We start from the raw sequence: 19,885 nt of genomic DNA on the forward strand, positions 1-19,885 counted from the left end.
AGCCACACCAGCCAGGGCTAATGTTAACTTATTTTATTACTATATTGCTAAAGAACTTGTGTAGACTATTACTAAAATTGCGTGATTTTTGCCTGCCTGTTTCAAGGCTTCTTTGGCTATAGGTGTTAGAATAAACTAGTGAACAAACTAAGAATTTTTCAAAGGCAATAAGGTGATGCTTCCAACCTTAGTTGTCCTCTGAGTTTGGTGGGGTCCCCAGTGTACTGTGGTAGATGGTGTTATTTTTCCCACTTGTTTAATCCCTCCCTGTAAGGGATTGTACATTCACACCCTTCGCCCTGTGACTTTGCAGCTCTCCCTATTACAATAAATAAAGGAAGTTTTCTTTTTCACTCCACTAATGTTCGTCTGAGTTACATGACTCACTTTGGCTCATGGAATGTGAAGAGGTGTAATGTAAGCAGAGACATTAAAGTATTTGCGTGACTTAGCTTGCTCTGTGTATGTTTGCCACCCTCCATGAGGAGAACACGCCTGCAGGGAGCCCCTGGTCTCGGAACCCAGGGGATTGTGGAGCAGACCTGCACCCAAAGCAAAGCCCAAAGTCTAGCCTAACACAGCCAAGCCCTACAGCTAATTGAGAAAAATTAATTTCTATCGATATAAGACTTTTGTAGTTGTTTCTTATGTCGTTGTACAGAAAGGGGTTAACAAAGCAGGCCCACACTGCTATCTTTCAAAAGGTTTGTTTGCAAGGCTGGCCCTTGGCTGGCTTCTGAGAACTGAGGTTTTGAGATGGTTACTACCATTAACTGATAAGAGTGATTCATTGCACCCTGGCTGGTGTGGCTCAGTGGATTGAGTGCTGGCCAGGGAACTACAAGGTCGCTGATTTGACCCAGTCAGGGCACATGCCTGGGTTGCAGGCCAGGTCCCCAGCTGGGGGCGTGTGAGAGGCAACCAGTCAATGTATCTCACACATCGATGTTTCTCTCCCTCTCTTTCTTCCTCCCTTCCCATCTCTCTAAAAATAAATAAATAAAATCCTTTTTTTTAAAATAAGGAATGATTCATCTTGCCTAAACTGTTTGTACAATATGCTTTCTGCTGAACACCTGCTTTCCTCCTGGAAGTCTGGACTTTTGGCATCTGTAAGGCAGAGGCTGCCTGCACGACCAGCTCCCAGCAATAACCCTGGGTTGCGTGCTCTATGAGAGCTTCCCTGGTTGGCAGCATCTTGCCTGTGTTGTCACAACCTGCTGCTGCGGTAATTAAATGCATTCCGTGTGATGGAAGGGAGCCCTTGAAGCCTGAGCCTGGTTTCCACTGGACTTCGCCTCAAGAGCCTTTTACCATTGCTAATTGTGTATGGCCTTTCACTGTACTAAATCCTAGCGATGAGCACAACTATATACTGAATCATGGAACCTGGGGGTGACCTTGGGGACCTCCAAACCCAGGAGCATGACTGCAGCAACAGCTGACTAAGAGAGGTACAAATGATTGGTTGTGCTAACAGGAATCTTGACCCCATTTTTCTTTGACCTAATAATGCTGTTTGCAGTGCCAGGTGCTAGTTCGGATTCATAGACTTCCATAGACAATAGCACTAAGGTCCCCATTTTACCTGCTCTGGAACCTCCCACATAAGGGCTCAGGTTTCACCACCACAGACTCAACCAGGCATCCACAATTAAATGGATAGATTGGTGAATCCTTTCCAGTCATTTCCCTGGCTTCCCAAACCTGGCTTTTGCTTAGTCCCCCTTAGGGTCTGTAGCTGTTAGGATGTGCTACATACGCCTTTCCCTGGGGAGAAGCAACCATCAGGTTGGCTTATTACTAATGTGCTTCAATCAGGTATATTAATTTGGGGCAATCATCTCTTTTCCTGCCTTTATGCTCTAATTGTCACATGTATGAAATCTACATAATTGCAAACCCCATAAAACAATGTTTTAATTTTTGCTTTAAGCAGTCATATGTATTCCAAGAAATTAAAAAGAAAAGCTGTCATATAGTCACCCAGATATTTACTATTTCTGGTGTTCTTTCCTTTCTAAAAATCCGGTCTTTCATCTGATGTGATTTCCCTTCGGCCTGATGGACTCCCTTTGATTTCTTGTATTGTGTGTCTGCTAGTGATGAATTCTCCTAGTTTTCTTTTATCTAGAATGTCTTTATTTTGTCTTAACTTTTGAAGGATATTTTCTGTTTACAGAATTCTGTCTTCTCGTGTTTTGGTGTCCACACTTTAAAGATGTTATTCGACTGCCTTCTGGCTTCCGGTTTCTCTGATAAGGAGTCATGTGTAATTTGAAATGTCCTTTCCCTGTGTGTAATGTGTTACTACCCCCTGAATGTTTCCCAGATTTTCTCTTCATCTTTGGTTTTTAGCAGTTTGACAATGACATTTCCAGGCATGTTCTTCACATTTATTCAGCTTAGGGTTTGCTGAACTTCCTGAATCTGTAAATCTGTATCTTTTGGAAATTTTGTCATTATTTTTTCCTAAGTTTTTTCACTCTACTCACATGTTAGACCTTTTGATATTGTTCTGTAGTTCACTGAGGTGTATTCTTTTTTTTTTTTTATCAATCCCTTCTTTAAATTGGATATATTCTGTGATCTATCTTCAGGTTTGCTCTCCTGTTATTTCTATTTTCCTATCAAACCTGTCTTCTGACAGGTGTAATATTTAATTTTGCATATTATATTTTATTCTAAAATTTTAATTTGGTCTGCTGATACCTTCTTTATTCATCAAATAATATTTTTCTTAACAGCACTGATAATAGTTGTGATAACTATTTTTCAAAATCCTTGTTTACTAATCCAACATCTGGGTCATCTCGGGGTCTGTGTCAATATATCAATTGTTATTTCTGTTAAGTAACTTCGCATGTACCCTAGCCACTGAAAATGTTACATTGTGCTGACTCTGGATTCAGCTCTGTTCCTCCAAAAAGTGTTGATGTTTCTGTTTTAGCAGGCAGTTTTGAGGTTGAACACAAATGGCAAACTGTCTCTCAGCCAGCAGTTCAAAGCTTAGGTCAGTTCCTGTATCCTCAGCTGGGCAGAATTTAGGACGCCCTTTCTCTGCCTGTGTCCTTTTAGAGATTCTCTCAGTACTTTCTGGTGTCTGTGGTTGCTTTCAATGCTGTTCTCTAATTCTTAAGACCAGAATGGGAGGATTATAAAAGCACCCAGTCTGGGGCAGTGGTGGGGTGAGGGGAGAACCCCATTGTCATCAAAGGAGCACCATCTGACACATTAGCAGAAATCATGGAAGCCAGAAAACAATGGAATGGCATCACTAAAGTGCTAAAAAACAAAACAAAAAGCCCTGCTAGCTTGGAATTCTTTAGTGGTAATTCGCCTTCAAATATAAAGATAAAAATGTTTTCAGGTATGTAAAAGATGGGGGAATTTGTTACCAGCATATTTTACTATAAGAGATACTAAAAGAAAAATTTCATGGTAAAAGAAAAAATTCAAGGTAAGAGAAAATGATCCCAGATGGAAGTACTTAGCTGCAGGAACATATGGAGGTCATTGGCAAGAGTAAATATGGGAGTAAAGCTCCTTTTAAAAACATCATAACAGATGCACAAAAATAGAAAATCTAAATAGTTCTATATTTATTTTTAAAATTGAATTTATGATTAAGAATTTTCCAAGAAAGAAAATGCAGTCCCAAATGATTTCACTATTAAATTCTTCCAAATATTTAAAGAAGAAAGAAGAGAAAGCTTTTTATACCAACTCTTGGGAATATTTCTCAACACATTTATAAGGTTAACATAACATTAATACCAAAACATGACAGGGTTATTACAAGAAAAGACAATTATTAGGCATTATCTCTCATAAATATAGATGCAAAAATTTGAAAATTTGAAACTCAATATTGGCAAGCTGAGCCCTGGCTGGTGTAGCTCAGTGGATTGAGCGCGGGCCTGTGAACCAGACAATCTCAGTTCAATTCCCAGTCAGGGCACATGCTTGGGTTGCAGGCCAGTTCCCCACAGGGGCCAGTTCCCAGCAGGGGATGCACGAGAAGCAACCATACATTGATGTTTCCTTCCTCTCTCCTTCCTTTCCCCTCCAAAGATAAATAAATAAAATATTTAAAAAATATATTGGCAAGCTGAATCAGAAATACATAGAAAATGTAAGGCATAATGATGAAGTGTACAGTATATTCCAGGAATGTGTGTTTGGGTTAGCATCTAAGGATCAACTGATGTAACTACCACATTAATAGGTAGAGGGAAAGCCATGGGATTATCTCATTAATTTTGAAAAAAATTGGGTAAAATTCAACAATCAAACATGAGAAAAACCCTCAGCAGAGTGGGACAGATGGGAACTTCTTTTACATACTGAGAGATCTTTACCAAAAAAAAAAAAAACCCAGAAACTTCTAAAGCTAGTATTACAGTGGTGCCTTGGTACTCTACGTTAACTCATTCAGAACATGTGATGAGTGCTGAACGCTGAAGCGTTTTCTTTCTCTGGGCGGCATCATGACTCTCAAGTTCTAGCCAGTGCGACTAGTCCCGAGCAAACTCTGAGTGCAGAAACGTGTTTTTCTTACCAAAAAGCAATGAGTACAAGGTTTAATGAGTTCTGAAGCTGACAATTTCTGAGGTATCACTGTATTTTTAGTGGGAGAGGGAGAGAGAAAGAAAGGGAGAGAAACATCAATGAGAGAGAAACACTGGTTGGTTGCCTTCTGCGAGCACCCCAGCTGGAGCCTGCAACCCAGGCACTCGCCCTGACCGGGAATCAAACCAGTGACCTTTTGGTTTGTAGGACACACCCAACTGAGCCACACAGTCAGGGCTCTACTTACTTTTAATATGCTAGAGATGTTAACCAGTACAGCAAGGGAAGTAAAAGAAGTAAAGTTATGTAGATTGAAAAGAATAAAACTGTCTCTATTTGTAGATGACACTAGCAATGACCAACTGGAAAACAAAATTTTAAAATACCATTTAAAATATTTTTGTAAAACATAAAGTACTTAGTTATAAATTAATAAAATATGTAATACATTTATACCCAAATCTACAACATATTGTTGAGTGTAATTGAAGAGTATTGAAATATATGGGGAGATATACCACGTTCATTGATTGGAAGATCTGATTTTTTAAAAAATATTTTATTTATTCATTTAGAGAGAGTGGAAGGGAGGGAGAAAGAGGGGGAGAGAAACATCAATCTGTGGTTGCCTTTCCTGTGGCCCACACTGGGGATCTGGGCCTGCAACCCAGGCATGTGCCCTGACTGGGAATCGAACCAGCAACCCTTTGTTTCACAGGCCCGTGCTCAATCCACTGAGCTACACCAGCCAGGGCAGAAGATCTGATATTTTTAACATGTCAATTCTCCCCAAATTACAGCTTTAAAGCTACCTCAGTTGAAATCTTGGCCTTTTGCTTTTCTGTTGGAAATTAACAAAATAGTTCTAAAATTCATTTGGAAATGCATAAGAGCTAGAACACAACAAGTTGAAAAGAACAAAGTTGGAGAACTTACATGACCTGATTTCCATACTCACTGTGTAGCTGCAGTCATTGACGCAGTGGGGTGTTGGTGTAGGATTAGACAGATATGTGAATAAAACAAATCAAGAGCCTAGAAATTGACTCACACTTATGTAGTCAATTGATTACTGACAGATGTAAAGTCATTCAGTGGGTAAAGGATGGTTTTTTCAATAAAATGGTACTGGAATAATAGAATATTTATATAGAAAAATTAAATTTGACATTCTTAACTTACACTGTACACACAAATTTGTTCGAGGCGGGTTATAGACCTAAATCTCAAAGTTAAACTGTAAGGCCTGGGAGAGTGTCTTCCAACCAGAGAGTAGTCAGAATTCTTAGAACAGAGGAAGCACTTTTAAAAATGGATAAAATGAAAGCCCTGTCCAGGTAGTTCAGTTGGTTAGAGCATTGCCCCGAAACGCCAACGTTGTGGGTTTGAGCTCCAGTCAGGAGGGGCATATGTATGTATGTGTGTATGTGTGTGTGTGTGTGTGTGTGTGTGTGTATGCATTTATATCTCCTGACTGGAGATCAATACAACCAATAAGTACATAAATAAGTGGAACAACAAATTGATGTTTCTCTTTCTCTAAAAAAGCAATAAAAATAAAAATGAATAAAATGGACTTTATCAAATATAAACACATTTGTTCATTTAAAAGATATTGAAGAGGAATAGGAAAGCCACAGACAGGGAGAAAATATTTGCAATAACGATATCTGACAAAGGACTTGTATCCAGTGGGTGAAGATAATTCCTACAAGTCGATGATAATAAGGCAGCCCAATTTTGAAAACAGGCATGTCCTGAGCAGATACTTCAGATAGGAAGATATACAAGAAGTCAATAAGCATATGAAAAATGTGCAAGATTATTAGTCATCAAGAAAATACAGTGATATCAGGAAAAGCCATAATGATATAATACTACAGTCTAGGATTGTCAAATTTAAAAAGACTGCAAAGTCCAACTTTCAGCAAATATTGGAGTGACTGGAATCTTCCTGCATTGCTGGTAAGAATGCAAAACAGTACAATTCCTTGGGAGTGCAGTTGGCAGTTATTTATAAAGTGAAGCATTTACTTACCATTTACGCAGTAAATCCCAAGTGTAAGTTTGAAAAGGGATTTCTAGAATATGTTTATAGCAGCTTTATATATAAACAGCCCTAAACTGGCAACAGCCCAAATATCCATTAATAGAAGAATGGATAAACAAATTATATCATATATGTACAATCAAATATTACTTGACAATAAAAATACTAAATCATGGATGAATCTCAAAAACATGATACAATACCATGAGAATGTATTTTTAAAATTTGTTTATTTTATTTTATTATTTTTTAGAGGGATGGGATGGGAAAGAGAAAGAGAGGGAGAGAAACATCAATGTGTGGTTGCCTCTCATGTGTCCCCTACTGGGGACCTGGCCTGCAACCCAGGCATGTGCCCTGACTGGAAATCGAACCGGTGACCCTTTGCTTCACAGGCCCGCACTCAATCCACTGAGCTACCTCAGCCAGGCTAAAGATTTTATTTTTTAGAAGGGGGAAAGGGAGGGAGAAAGAGAGGGCGAGAAACATCGACATAGGAGAGAGACATCAATTGGTTGCCTTTCACACCACCCGCAATCAGAGGGCCTGGCCTGCAACCCAGGCCTGTGCCCTGACTGGGAGCAGGACCAGTAGACCTTTCAGTTTGCAGGATGACACCCACTCCACTGAGCCACACCAGTCAGGGTATAGAATCTATTATCTTAATAAAAATTCCAATTAAAACATGATGCAAAAGAAGTCAGAAACTAAAATACATACTGTCTGTTATTTCACTTATATGAAGTTTTAGAAAAGACAAAGTAACTTATATTGGAAAATATCAAAACATTTCCAGCCCCGGGATAGAAGGGAGTTGACAAGGAGGTGGCGTCAGGGGACTTTCTAGGAAGTTGTTCTACTTCTCGATTGGCATGTTGGTTATGCCAGTCTGTGCATTGTCAACACTCATAAAACTGTACACTTGAAACTTGTTCATTCTACTGTATGTAAATTATACTTTAATTAAAAAGGAAGAGATGTTTACATCTCTCTAATTTGCAAGTTAGTTTTTATTTTCATTAGCTCCATGCAGGACCCAGCTTTTTATAGGGGAAGGAATCTGTGTATTTGGAAGTCAGTTTCTCTTCTCTTTGCTTGTCTTTCCCTTCCCGTTCTGAAAAGCACGGGAACGTGAGCAAAAGTGGGCGACCATTGCAGCCGACGGTGTAGCGGAAAACTTGTATCAGAATGTTCTGTCACTTGCACCTTGTGCAGGCCTATTATTTGAATGTGTGACTCTAGAAATGGTTGCTATGGTGATAAACCACTTTACTTAAATAGCATATATTTTACTCAAAATTCAGAGAAGTGGTAGCAGTTTCTAGTAATCATGCACTGGTATTAGCTTTCAGGGATAAGCCAGAGGTTTTGCAGGTTTTGCATCCATTATCACCAGATGAGTTCATCAGGTTAAAGTCATGCCAGTGAATAATGAAATATGTATATTTAGTCCAGTTTTCTTGTTACGTATCTCCCCTTGCACACATGATGCCCTCTTTTCAAGACTGGTAATATGAGCTGGAGAAAGCAGGCCAAGGGTGCTGTATTACTAAAAGATGGAACTACAGGGAACCATGTAAGGTCATCTTTGCCATCATTCCGCCCCCGGTAGGCCCGGCTGCCCTTCAGCAGTCCCAAAGGGCGAGGCTCTGTCAGGTGAGGCTCGGTCGGAGTGAGGAGCGAGGGCAGTGGTGCCCCGACTTGGCCTTCCTGCCTTCCTGCCGGCCGGCCTCGCTCCGAGATGCTGTCCAGCTCCGGTGCCGAAACCTTCTTTTATGGATTGTGATTACGTGGGTCCTCCAATTCTTTATATTTTTGAGACTGAAGAACTCTCTTGTAAAGAAACCTCCACTCACTAATCAGATTAGTAGCCTGTCTGTAAACCTTCTTGGTCTCTTTTTTCTGTTCGAGCTGGTTGCAGTCTTTCGGGTATTAATTCTCCATGATTTTACATAAGGATAGAAGGTTTTTCTCCTTTGATTTCGAAGGTGCTTACTGATGATAGCCAGGTTTTCTTGGTCACTGTGCCGTAGTGTACCAGTGTCTGCAGGGACTCGTCTAGTGATTTTTATTGCAGGTCCGCTTTCTGGGATTAGGGATGATGGCCAGCAGTCGCATGATGACCCTTTAGACTCTTTCCCTCAGACCTGAGCACTGATGCTCCTCTCTCGTCTCTCTCCCCCTTCATACCAGCTTATGGGAGCCCTTCAGCTTCTGTTGGCCTTTCATGACCTGCAAGGTCTTAGTAACTCCTGGAGCCTTGGCAGTTTCACTTTTGCTTTCTCTATGACCCATAAAACCGTCAAACTATAATCATGACAGACCTTTGAGGAAGTCCATCAACTATAAGAACAGAAAAAGAGCTAAATTTAATTAATCTATAACCTAAAATCTGTGTCCCTGAAAAATTAAGATTTGTTCATGTTGCTAGAGAAAAACCCAGAAACCAGAATTTGCCTTGGCTGGTTATGTTCCAGGGAGACAAGAGACTTAGGCTCTTGGTGGAGGAAGGTAACGCTTTGCCCGAAGGGCCGCGTGAGGGCCCGCCTGCACCCTGTTTGGTTGGCATCGGAGAGCGGTCTCGATGAGGGGAAATGTGAGAGGCGTCTTTAGGATGGTTCTTATGACTGCTTTCCAAACTTCGTGCAGCTTCACATTAGCAAAGAGACATGGTAACGTGTACACACATATAATATTTAACAAAAAGCACACATATGCACAGAAGCTGGTAAGCGATAAACACTCGAATAAAGGTAAGTGGATTTGCATTGATGTTACCAGGGAGCAGAGGAACAAATACTGTGATTTATTTCACTGTACCCAGTTTTAGGCCAGTTTTGGAGCTCCATTAATATATGGTTGATAGTATCAGTTTTAATATGTATTAAATACCAGACTGAAAACAAAGTAAGAAAACAGGCACTTGTGTGTTTCTGGTAAGAGCATTTAGTGTAATGACTCAAGTACGTTAATTAACAAAAGGAAGCCTGAAGAAGAATGGAAACACTCAACCAGGTAGGAATACGCGTGCATCAGAAAGAAAATGACTGAGTCTATTCCTATTCTCCAGAGTGTTAGTTGTGGTGGACCTGTTGAAAAACATTTCCTCAATGTCCTAGAGGTGGAAATGTCAAAGGGAGAGGGTTACAGTGAGGTTCACCTTTTAATAGGATTTGTATGTCAAGTGAATTAAGTTTTTATGAGTTGAAATTTCCGTGATAGATTTCATGCCTTCAGGACCCACACCGCAGTAGACAAAGCCCCTTACCTTCAGCCAGGGGCCGACGCCGATGCCGATGCCGATGCCGATGCCGATGCCGATGCCGATGCCGATGCCGTGGGCACTGTCCTCTCCCCCTGCTGCTGAGCAGAGGAGTTTACAGTGAGAGGACGCCCCCTACGTTACTGAATGCTAATGCACTTCAAGTGTTTTCTGTTTCTTGAAAGACTATACAGAGAAGCAACATAGAAGTTTTCTTGGGGAAAAAAACTGTGAAGAAAGGACCTGTTTACATTTCCAAATTTGTACAAATTAATTTTCCAATGAACAAAATTACCAGTTCAAGAATTGGCATACGCTGTGGTCAGGTCATGCAAGAGTGTCATTCTGCAGAGGCACGTACTTCAGGGCTCTCTGCAGTACATGGCCGTCAGGTGGATTTTCTCTTCCTTAAAATGCCGGCACCAAAAACCGTTACTGACCTGTAGTTTTGTTGCAGCCCAGGGAGGTCGTTTACTCATTGGACACATAGATATTAAGTGCCGCCACTGTGCACAAAACATGGCCACCTGGATCACAGGAGCCTGGGTGACCAGAGAAGTACCCGGTTCATTGTTTTGTGTCACATGTAATCTTTTCATTTTCAGTCATTAACCCGTCACCACGTGCTCACGCTGTTCCCGTGACTGGAGCACACACTGGTGAGCCCCAGGCTACTGAGGCCTTGCTGGACCACACCCCAAGTCTTGCCCCCAGCCTGCTGGTGTCCGACTCCTGAGACACTCCCTTTAGAGCTCTGCGCTCTGCGTCATTTAATTAGAACTGATCACTTGTAGAATGGGTCTAAGGTCAAAATAGACTCTGCTTCCCTCCCGACGGGATTAGAGACTGNTTAAGTGCCGCCACTGTGCACAAAACATGGCCACCTGGATCACAGGAGCCTGGGTGACCAGAGAAGTACCCGGTTCATTGTTTTGTGTCACATGTAATCTTTTCATTTTCAGTCATTAACCCGTCACCACGTGCTCACGCTGTTCCCGTGACTGGAGCACACACTGGTGAGCCCCAGGCTACTGAGGCCTTGCTGGACCACACCCCAAGTCTTGCCCCCGGCCTGCTGGTGTCCGACTCCTGAGACACTACCTTTAGAGCTCTGTGCTCTGCGTCATTTAATTAGAACTGATCACTTGTAGAATGGGTCTAAGGTCAAAATAGACTCTGCTTCCCTCCCGACAGGATTAGAGACTGTCTCCTCCGTGTGGGGTGAGGTGACCTGAGAAAATACAGTCGCCTATTAAAATCTGGTCTACCTGCTTCATGGTTTAAAGCTATGAAGTACTTTCACAGCCGCCACCTTGCTCATTCTCATAATAGACTCGTGTAGTAGATGTGCAGATACCGCTCTCCCCACATGGCAGTGAGGCGTCGAGGCTCCGAGAGGCCTGCAGGCCTAGCCTGGTGGTGTGATGGGGATTAGAAACCAGTGCCTGGAGCCAATGCGGAGAACCATGAGGCTGTGAGGAGTGGGCCTGGGCATCAGCTTTGTACCCAGGCAGGAAGAATAGTCAAGATGGGCTTGTGGGGACCCACGCAAATGTCACCGCATGTCTAGAATCTGTGGAGACAAGCCAAGCACAGCTGTGTGCAAACGGACCTCCCCATGCAAACGTCAGCACACATTTACTTTCACTTTGTGTGGCAAAGGGTCTGAAATTGTATCTTGAGTTTGCTCTCCACCAAACACTAAACAGCCCCGTTTTCCTGAAGCTGCTGGCGGGGCTTTCTTTGCCATAATAACAATTTTACTATGTGATTAGTTTATATCTCACACCTGGAGAGTATTCAGCTTGCAAATCTGGGACAATTTTGCACTTCTTTGCTTCTTTGAATTGATGCGTGTTGCTTTGTGTCTGGAAATTAATCCAGCCCTTTTCTTTCTAGCCCACTGCTTATAAAAAGAATTTTCCTGTGACCAGTAAGAAGGGAAACATGGACAACCTGGACACGAGCAGTTCAAACTCCACATCCAGCAAACTCCTTCCAGCTGGAATCAGGGGAGAACTAGAGAAACCCTCTGTGACTTCAAGCCATGTAACAACAGCCAAATACACTCCTAAATCCTCTGCCCTGCCCAGAACCAAAAAGAAGCTCTAAGGTTCCTTCCAACGCTGAATAGCACAAAACCAGAGCAGCTCTCTAGTGCTGAAATGAGGGGGTAGGATGTGTAAAGGCCCAGCACTATGTGAGCTTTTAGCTCCACCGAGCCCTGCAGTGTGTTTGCATCAGTTTAAAATTGAAGCTAGTTATCTCCAAGCAGCGTGGCGTTGACGGACAGCCACCCACAGGCTTGATGGCAGGGCTGCGGTCGAAACCGACGCAAGATCCTTTGTGGGTTGTTTAGAGGAGCATGTTCCCTCAGAGCAAGGCTGTGGGCGTGCTTGCTCAGTTTTACTTCACGTTCTTTGATTTCAGCACAATTCTTTATAGGGGAAACGAGAGCCAAGTATGGTAATGGAGGTTCCTAATTATTATGTGCACTTTGCACTAGAAGACTTTGTTAGGAAATTACTAATAAACTTACCACAGGCATAACAGCAGAAGTGCCTCGGCCATTCACGTGTGTTCTTGTGATGGTAGGTTGCTATAGATTGTTTAACATGATTTAAATGTAGAAAAATAGGAGACTTTATAACTGCTTGCCATTAACTTGCTGCTAAATTCCCAATGTATTGATTGACTCAATAAAAGATAGATGTTACCCATGCACATTCATTTTTATGTTAACAAGGAGTGAATATCATAAGGTCCTCTTAGCCCCTATGCAAATTAGGAGTGTGGCCCCCCACCTCAAAGGGAGGCACACATCTCTGGGCAAGGTCATGAGGCTGGGTGCAGGGGGGAGTACGTAATGACTCTCTTTTTAAAAAATTGCTTTGAGAGAGAGAGACAAATACTGATTTGTTGTCCCATTGATTTATGTGTTCATTGGTTGCTTCTTATATATACTGTGGCAGGAGATCAAACTTACAGCCTTGGTGTATCGGGACAGCACTCTAACCAACTGACCTACCAGGCCAGGATTTATAATCACTCTGAGTATTATGGGTCTCTTATTCTACCTGGGCAAAATAATTTTGCCATTCCAATCAAACTGAGTGAGTGGATGCTTCACTCGGTCTTCCAAATCAGTTCTGAAGAGGACATTTGCATTGGCTTTTACCTTGATAAAGTAGTAACCTAGTTGGTTCCATTCCAACCCCCCATCCCATGTAGAATTGTCATCTAGGCCTCCAAAATGACACACACCTGGCCAGCTGAGCGTGTGTTAGTTGCATATAAATCCACTCAATGGCTAAAGGCAGTAGATGTGCTTCTTGTGATTAATTTAGAAGATGCCATTGTGCTTTTGAATGGGTCAAAGGTAACACTGACTTGTGTTGCCCCTGGCTGAGTAGTTCTGCCTTCGATGTGCTTCCCCTGGGGGAATCTGACAGCATAAGTGTATGTAGTTTAAATTTGTCTAGACTTTATTTTAAAACTGGCATTGACATAGCTTCTTCAAGGTCTTTCTCCCTTTCTGTTACTTTGAGTCTTATCAGGTGTCTATAAACTGTCTCCTGAGCTTTACCCCTTCTCTCCCGGTTCAGTGGGCCAGTCTTTGAGAAGCAGGTTCTGTTTACCTGCTGAGAAGCCCAGCCTCATTAGCTAGGTGATTTCCCTTCCCCCCTAGTGCTTCCGCTGGCGGAGGGGGTTGCTGCTGCTGGTCTCCGAGCAGGAAAGCTACCCAAGAAGGTGGCTTTGATTCTGCCCTCCGCTGGGCCTGAAAATGGAACATGCTCGGTCTTCAAAATGCTCTTAACTTTTATAGCATGATGCAGTCTTTTGTATCACAGGGAATTCTCTTGTTAAATTGAGTACTATCCGAATTTCTGTCTACATTTCTCTTTGGTCCTAAATGAGTGATTTTGCTCAGGAGGTTGAGCAAAGGTCCAGAACTAAGCACTGAGTGGAAGGTGGAGTTGTGTCTGTGCCCTCTCCCACCCAGCACCGGCCGGGCCAGCCGTCCTTCTGTCACGAAGGTGCGTCCGATTAGCTCTCCTCCGTCCAGACCGTCATTGTGTTTATGCAGAACCTTCTCACTGAAACTTAGCTCACTCTTTCTAAGGGGAATTTCACATTATGTTTATTATTTAATTGTGTGGACGCACCTGGGCCAGGCCACGTCTGAGCTCTGTCTTCCTCTTTCATATTTGGGGCCTCAGGGCTTTGCTTTCTCCATTTGCCTTCATGGCTGTGGGAAAAAAGTAGCTCTTCTGTTTCAGAGTGGTTTTTGGTGACCGATAGGCCAACTCCAAGGCTTCGGTGACAATCACTCTGGCCTCTGTGAGCTTCAGCAGGGGGGTTGGGCTGGGGTGTGACCCAGAGGGACACATTGTCTCTAGGACAGTACAGCACAGGTGTTACTTCCAAGGAATGCAAATACTGATCTACATTCCGACTTAAAAATAACAGACAAGTTAAGGCGAGAGGGACACGATAAAGGAGATAACTGCAGGCTGGGGGCTGGGGCGAAGTTTACCTGAGAACAGAAGATGAAAGGCATATCAGAGAAGAAAGGAAAATGGGTTTGGGGTGGGGCAAAAAGACAGGTAGTGCGTACAATTAATAAAGAACAGTGATCATGGATAACAACCCACGCCTTTGCCAAACCCAGACATGGGAGGTAGAGGAGGGAAGGGCTGTTCTGTAGTCGCCTTTGCTCCAGCCCAGTCGGAGGTCAAATTGGCCCCCCTGTGGCCTGTCCTCAGGCACACCCAGAGGAAGACCCGGGCTGAAGGAACAAAGACCCAGGGAAGTCGAAGCTGAAAAAGGCTGTGATTTAAGAGTTGGCTGTGGAATAGCCCTTACATTTTGAGGAGGGATGTTATGTGGGGAGGGGGAAAGGAAAGAAAAATCAAAACATTTTGTGCTTATCACTGAAATGCTTTGTTTAAATAATTCTATTTGACTCCAAAATGTAAGTTTCAGGTTAGACAAATCAAAAGCAGCAAGTCTTGAAAATGAAGCGTTTTAAATTCCAGCCCTGCTGTTGGAATAGAGAATAAAGGCTCTGTTCAAACACGCATTCCCAGCAGTCAGCAGAGCTCCGAAACTGGCCGGGGAGGTGGTGCCCTATGAAGGCGGCACTTGGCTGGAGACCAGGAAGCTCTGGCCTCTGGGAAATGAACTGGGGCTGGATGCGTTCCAGCTGCCTCCCCAGGGCCACTCTCCCACCAGAGGGGCAGCCCTGTCCTCTCCCACCAGAGGAGGGGCAGCGCGCTCTTGAGGGACTGCAGCAACAGGCACCCTGGGCCGCTGGGCTCATGGGGATTCTGTTGGCGGGAGATACCATGCAGAGAGCAGAGGGTGGGAGAGTCAGGCCCATTTGGTTCCTGCAGCACCTTGGGGCTGGGCTGCTGAGAAGTCAGTCGGCTACATTTTCCTTCCATGGGACTCACCTTCTGCCCCTCACTCCCAGGTGTGTCCCCTGCTCCTTGAGGCCAAGGGTCTATTGCCCTGGGGCACTGTGCTTGCCTTTGCAGGTTTTCCCTAAACTCTCAGCACCTGCATAAACAGCCTTTGTGTTAGACTTTCAGCTGCCCTGTTTGAGTGTACCACCTGTTTCCTCCTGGAACCCAAAGGGACTCAGGCCCTTGCCCTACTGGTTCTGCACTCTTCTTGACTGGGGTCAGTTTTGTCTGTGGCTGCCAAGCTCCTCCCAAATCCCAGGGAAGAGCCTACATGGGTTCTTCCTGAAACTGAGTGGTGACTCGGGGTTGAGGGCGGGGGTGGCTTGAGAGATGTTCCCAGGGTTGGTACCCAGACTGAGCAAGAGAAATCTAACACTGCCCAGCTGAGTGTGAAACTGTCTAGAGCCAGGAGCCTTGCATTTAGGTCTTAAACTTCAACTGGGGTGGTGGGGCAGGGGGCTTTGGGAGGCTAAAGAATGCAACGCTTGTAACAGCAAAGAGGACCTCTGGGCTGGAATGGGAACTGACCTCCCTTGCTGTCCCCTGACCCCAGGGAGGCAGCAAGAAGCCCAGGCCATCTGAAGTTGTCTCCCTGAGCTGTGCGTTCGTTTCATCTCCACAAGGGCTAAAATCAGCTTGCAAAGCATTTTAGAGCAAATGCTTCACTATTCAAAGGTCTCACCGTAGTTCGGTGTTATTTTTCAGGAACCTCTATTTTTCAGTGACCTGGTGTAGATCAGTTTGATTTCTCTGCAGTACATTGTTATCACTTAATTCTCATTGGCGAGCCAACTTTTTTTCTGCCTTTGTTCTTCAAAGGAAGTCCATGTTCGGTGTCTGTTCTGCCTTTTTGTGGCTGCCTTCCCTGATTGCCCGTATAATGAACTCGACTCTGCTCCCTCTCTGTTTCCACATTTCCCTAAATTATCCGGAGCAGCTGTCAGCGGGCGTGGGGGGCATTCCCACTGCTGCCCCGTGGCCTCCCTGCGAGCAGCACCACACACGTGACCGTAGAGCACGGGGAGACTCGGAGGGCCACTGCAGGTCACTAGTGGCTATCTCAGAGGCCTTCCCTCTTGTTTGCCTGGTGCCACCCCAGACACCGTAGGCGTCCCCAGTGGACACAGGATGGAGACCCCACAGGACCTCCACCCTGAAACATGCAGTGGCTCCTGGCCTGGCGCAGAGGACAGGGCCACCAGCTGCCACCTGGGCCCCTCCCCCCAGTGCAGACTGGATTGTGCAGCATCTTCGGATCATATCTGTCCTTGGCACTGACACGTAAGGGGTCACGTAAGTCTTTCTGCCTTCAGGGCACTGAGACCCAATCTTGGCCCCCTCAGGAGTCGGGCTTTGCAGACAGGAGCCAGCCACCAGGCTGCTGTTGAGAACAGACTTCCAATTGGCACAGAAAGTTGTCTCCGTCCAGGGGGTGATCGCAAGGCACTGGGAGTCAGCGTTTCCAGCGTGCCTCGGGGACACGGCAGGGGGAAGGTGGCCTTGTGTGGCGGTGGCAGCAATGTGTTCTGGTCCAGGCAGTGGTTTACACTAAGTTTACCAGAAATGGAAGTACCCCTGTGAATGGGACTTTGAGCCACGTTAGTGCAAGGGGTGTCTGTCTTTGAACTAAAGCCCCACGGCAGGGCCATGACGTAATCATGGTGGTGACATTTCCAGAGCACTTAGCACCTGCCACACACCGTTCTAAGCAGTCTACGTGTAGTCTCTCAATCCTGACAACCACGTGTGAGATTCGTACTCACCGTGGCACAGAGAGGTTAAGAAACTTGCTCTAGGTCACACAGCTAAGAAATAGCAGAGCCAGGGTCTGACCCAGTCGTGGCTCAAGTGTGTCACCATTGCGCCCCGTGCTTCTCAAGGCCTTTGTAGTTTAGGCCCGAGACTGCTGTCAGGTCTGGTCTCAGCGCTGCAAGAGGCCAAGTGCTCGTGAACACCTATGTCCCCCAGCCAAACCCCGGAGCGGCAATTTTGGCAAGTTTGGGGCTTGAGGTTTCAGAAGAGAGTAGGTTTATTTGACGTGTTAACAAATTCGCACTCGGCCCAACCACACCATGCCAGGGAGAGGCAGGGCTGCGTGCTGAAGGGCTTCGCGTGCTGTAAATTCTAAACGCCTTAGCGGGTCATCGTCAGGACTGGCCTTTGGAAACCGTGGACTATCGTTTTGACCAAAGAGAGAGAAGAGACCCCGTTGCCTCTTCGGTTGGGCAGCCCTGTGGGTGTGGACAGGGTAGATTGATGCCTACCCAGAGCAGGTGCCATGACTCCCATCACAGGGCCATTGGGGAGTTAAGAATCACTACGATGTCTCCATTTCCTGTGATTCTCCACCAGGCAGCAGGTGTAGCTGTGCAGCTGAAATACAGGGTTCAGAGGTCCGCTGTGGGAGCGCTTTATCACCCTATGTCTCCTGCGTGCCTCTCGCTGTCACCACTGCTTGCTGCTCTATCGTGAGGTGGTGGGGTGGCATTTCGTTGGGGGTGCACAGACAGCACCCAGGGTGAGGCAGCGCAGACTGCCCCCAGTTCTGGGGGCTCGGGCCTGTTCTGTGAGGTAGGACCGGGCAAACTTCTGGCCTGGGCTGCCTGTCCCTCAGTCTGCTGCCTGCGGCTTGGTTTCAGGAGAGAGTCGTTCTGATGCAGGATTCTCAGTGCCCTCTGAACATTGGAAGGAAGGGCTTCTAGTAGGAAAGCTCCCGAAGCCCACTGAAATGGGCAATTTTTGTACGAGGTGTTTTCCCTCCAGAAGCAGTTTACCCCTCCTCCCATCAGTCATGAGACCTTGTTCATTCAGCCACTTATATTTCATACCCACGTTCTGCTTGCTAGTGTTTTTATGCCAGTTTCTGACCATGAAACCTCATAAGGTCCTCCACACCCCACGTGACATCTCAGCGGGGATGTCCCGCCTACAGGATACTCTGCCTGCCTGTCTGAGGCGGGGGCGGGGTCAGGGCCCGGGCTGGGTGGCCGGGACACAGTGTGGCCGCTGCTGAAGTCTTGTTTTCCCTCCGGGCTGCCCAGCACCACAGTCTGCGGCACCAGCATGAAGGAGCAGGAGTTCCACAAAGAGTGTTCACTGGGTAGAATTGGATTGAGAGACTCAGTCATTTATTCAGGAAATATTTATGGATCATCTACTATGTGATAGGCATATGACAGACATAAAATGATGTAAGACACAGTCAAGGTCATTGCCTTTAAGAGGCTTGCAGGCTAGGGGGCATGAAGGAGTGTTAGTTGTCATCAATATCTATACAGATATGTAAAATAATGTTTATGATCAGAACTTGGAAGGAAAGAAAGAGGGGGCTACAGTAGAGAATAACAGGGCAGGAACCTTCTTGGAGGGCCTTTCTGAGGAGGCTCGAAGGCTGAAGGGAAGAGTCCTTTAGGCAGAGGGAGCGGGGAAAGAGCTTGGGGGATTCCGGGACTTGGACGGAAAGCTGGGATCACGGGGGAGTGGGAGGCGCAGGGGCCAGCCCTGCAGGGCTTTGGGGGCCACAAGAAGGAACCCGTCTATTCTAAACAGGAAACTATGGACAGGATCGCTTTTGTCTTTGTAACAAACCATGAAGAGCAAAAGCAGGGGCGGGGAGATTGGTTGGAGGACACTGGGTAAGATGGGGCAGAGAAGGTGGAGAGAAGTGGGTGGATCTGAAATAGGTTTTGGGGGTAGAATTGGTAGGATCAGTGGTGGACCAGGTGTGAAGGGTGGGGAAAGGGGCAGGGAATCAAGAAGTGACTAGGCTTCAGCAGCCACACTGATGGTGCTGTCACTCGGCGAGGAAGACCACGGTGGGGGTGCAGTGGAACGAAGAGCTCCACCTGGTCACCTGCAGCTGAGACGCTGCGCGGCCTTGACGTGGGGGTGGCAGCTTGACACAGACTTAGAGGCTGCAGTGGATCAGGACGGATGGAGAGAAGGGAAGGCAGCCGAGAGCGGAGGAAAGATGTTAAGAAAGACCCAGAATTAACAGTGAGTTGTGCACAAGGGCCCCTGGGCCCTGGGCAGGGCTCGCAGAACCAGGGCCCCAGGGAGACCCGGCGTCGAGGTGCTGCTGGCCACACAGCAGCTTGTCTCCCCTGACCCGGGACTGAGCAGTGACTGGACTTCGGCAAGAACGAGGACTCGAAGGGAGTGAGGTGACATGAAATGCCATTTGGGAAGTCCCTGCAAGAGATGTCCCTCCCCAGCTCCTTGCAGCTGGATTAATCAAATCCTGTCCTGAGGGACAGGTAACAAGCCCTCAACAGCTAAATCACAATTCCATAATCCCTTTATCAGAAGTAAATCAGAAAATGGGGGACCATGGTGGGGAGGGGGTAGTGGAGGTAGAAGGGGTATGGGGGGGGATAAATGGTAATGGGACAAAATATAATAGAAAATAAACTATTAAGATATAAATAAAAAAGAAAATGGGGGGCCAGATACTTTCCCTGCACCCCAATTTGAAGATTGCCTGCACTGCTCCTTCAGCCCAACTCTGCCCCTGGGCAGCCCCCCCCACCGCCT

At 45.6% G+C, this 19,885-nt stretch overlaps 1 protein-coding gene across 5 annotated transcripts in view; it reads left to right on the forward strand.

Annotated features, from left to right (window-relative positions):
* STK33 (serine/threonine kinase 33) overlaps positions 1–12,606 on the forward strand; it is a 139,934-nt gene extending 127,328 nt beyond the window's left edge. For all 5 annotated transcript variants that reach the window (XM_037050137.1, XM_037050138.1, XM_037050139.1 and 2 more), the window contains one exon: positions 11,784–12,606. In XM_037050137.1, the coding sequence (XP_036906032.1) occupies positions 11,784–11,996 (213 nt within the window). In that variant the 3' untranslated portion in view covers positions 11,997–12,606. The remainder of the gene's footprint in view (positions 1–11,783) is intronic.
* Positions 12,607–19,885: the final 7,279 nt, after the last annotated feature.

This window comes from Sturnira hondurensis, unplaced genomic scaffold (assembly GCF_014824575.4).
Source record: "Sturnira hondurensis isolate 20B ecotype Veracruz unplaced genomic scaffold, ASM1482457v3 Scaffold0006505, whole genome shotgun sequence".
Lineage (NCBI taxonomy): Eukaryota > Metazoa > Chordata > Mammalia > Chiroptera > Phyllostomidae > Sturnira > Sturnira hondurensis.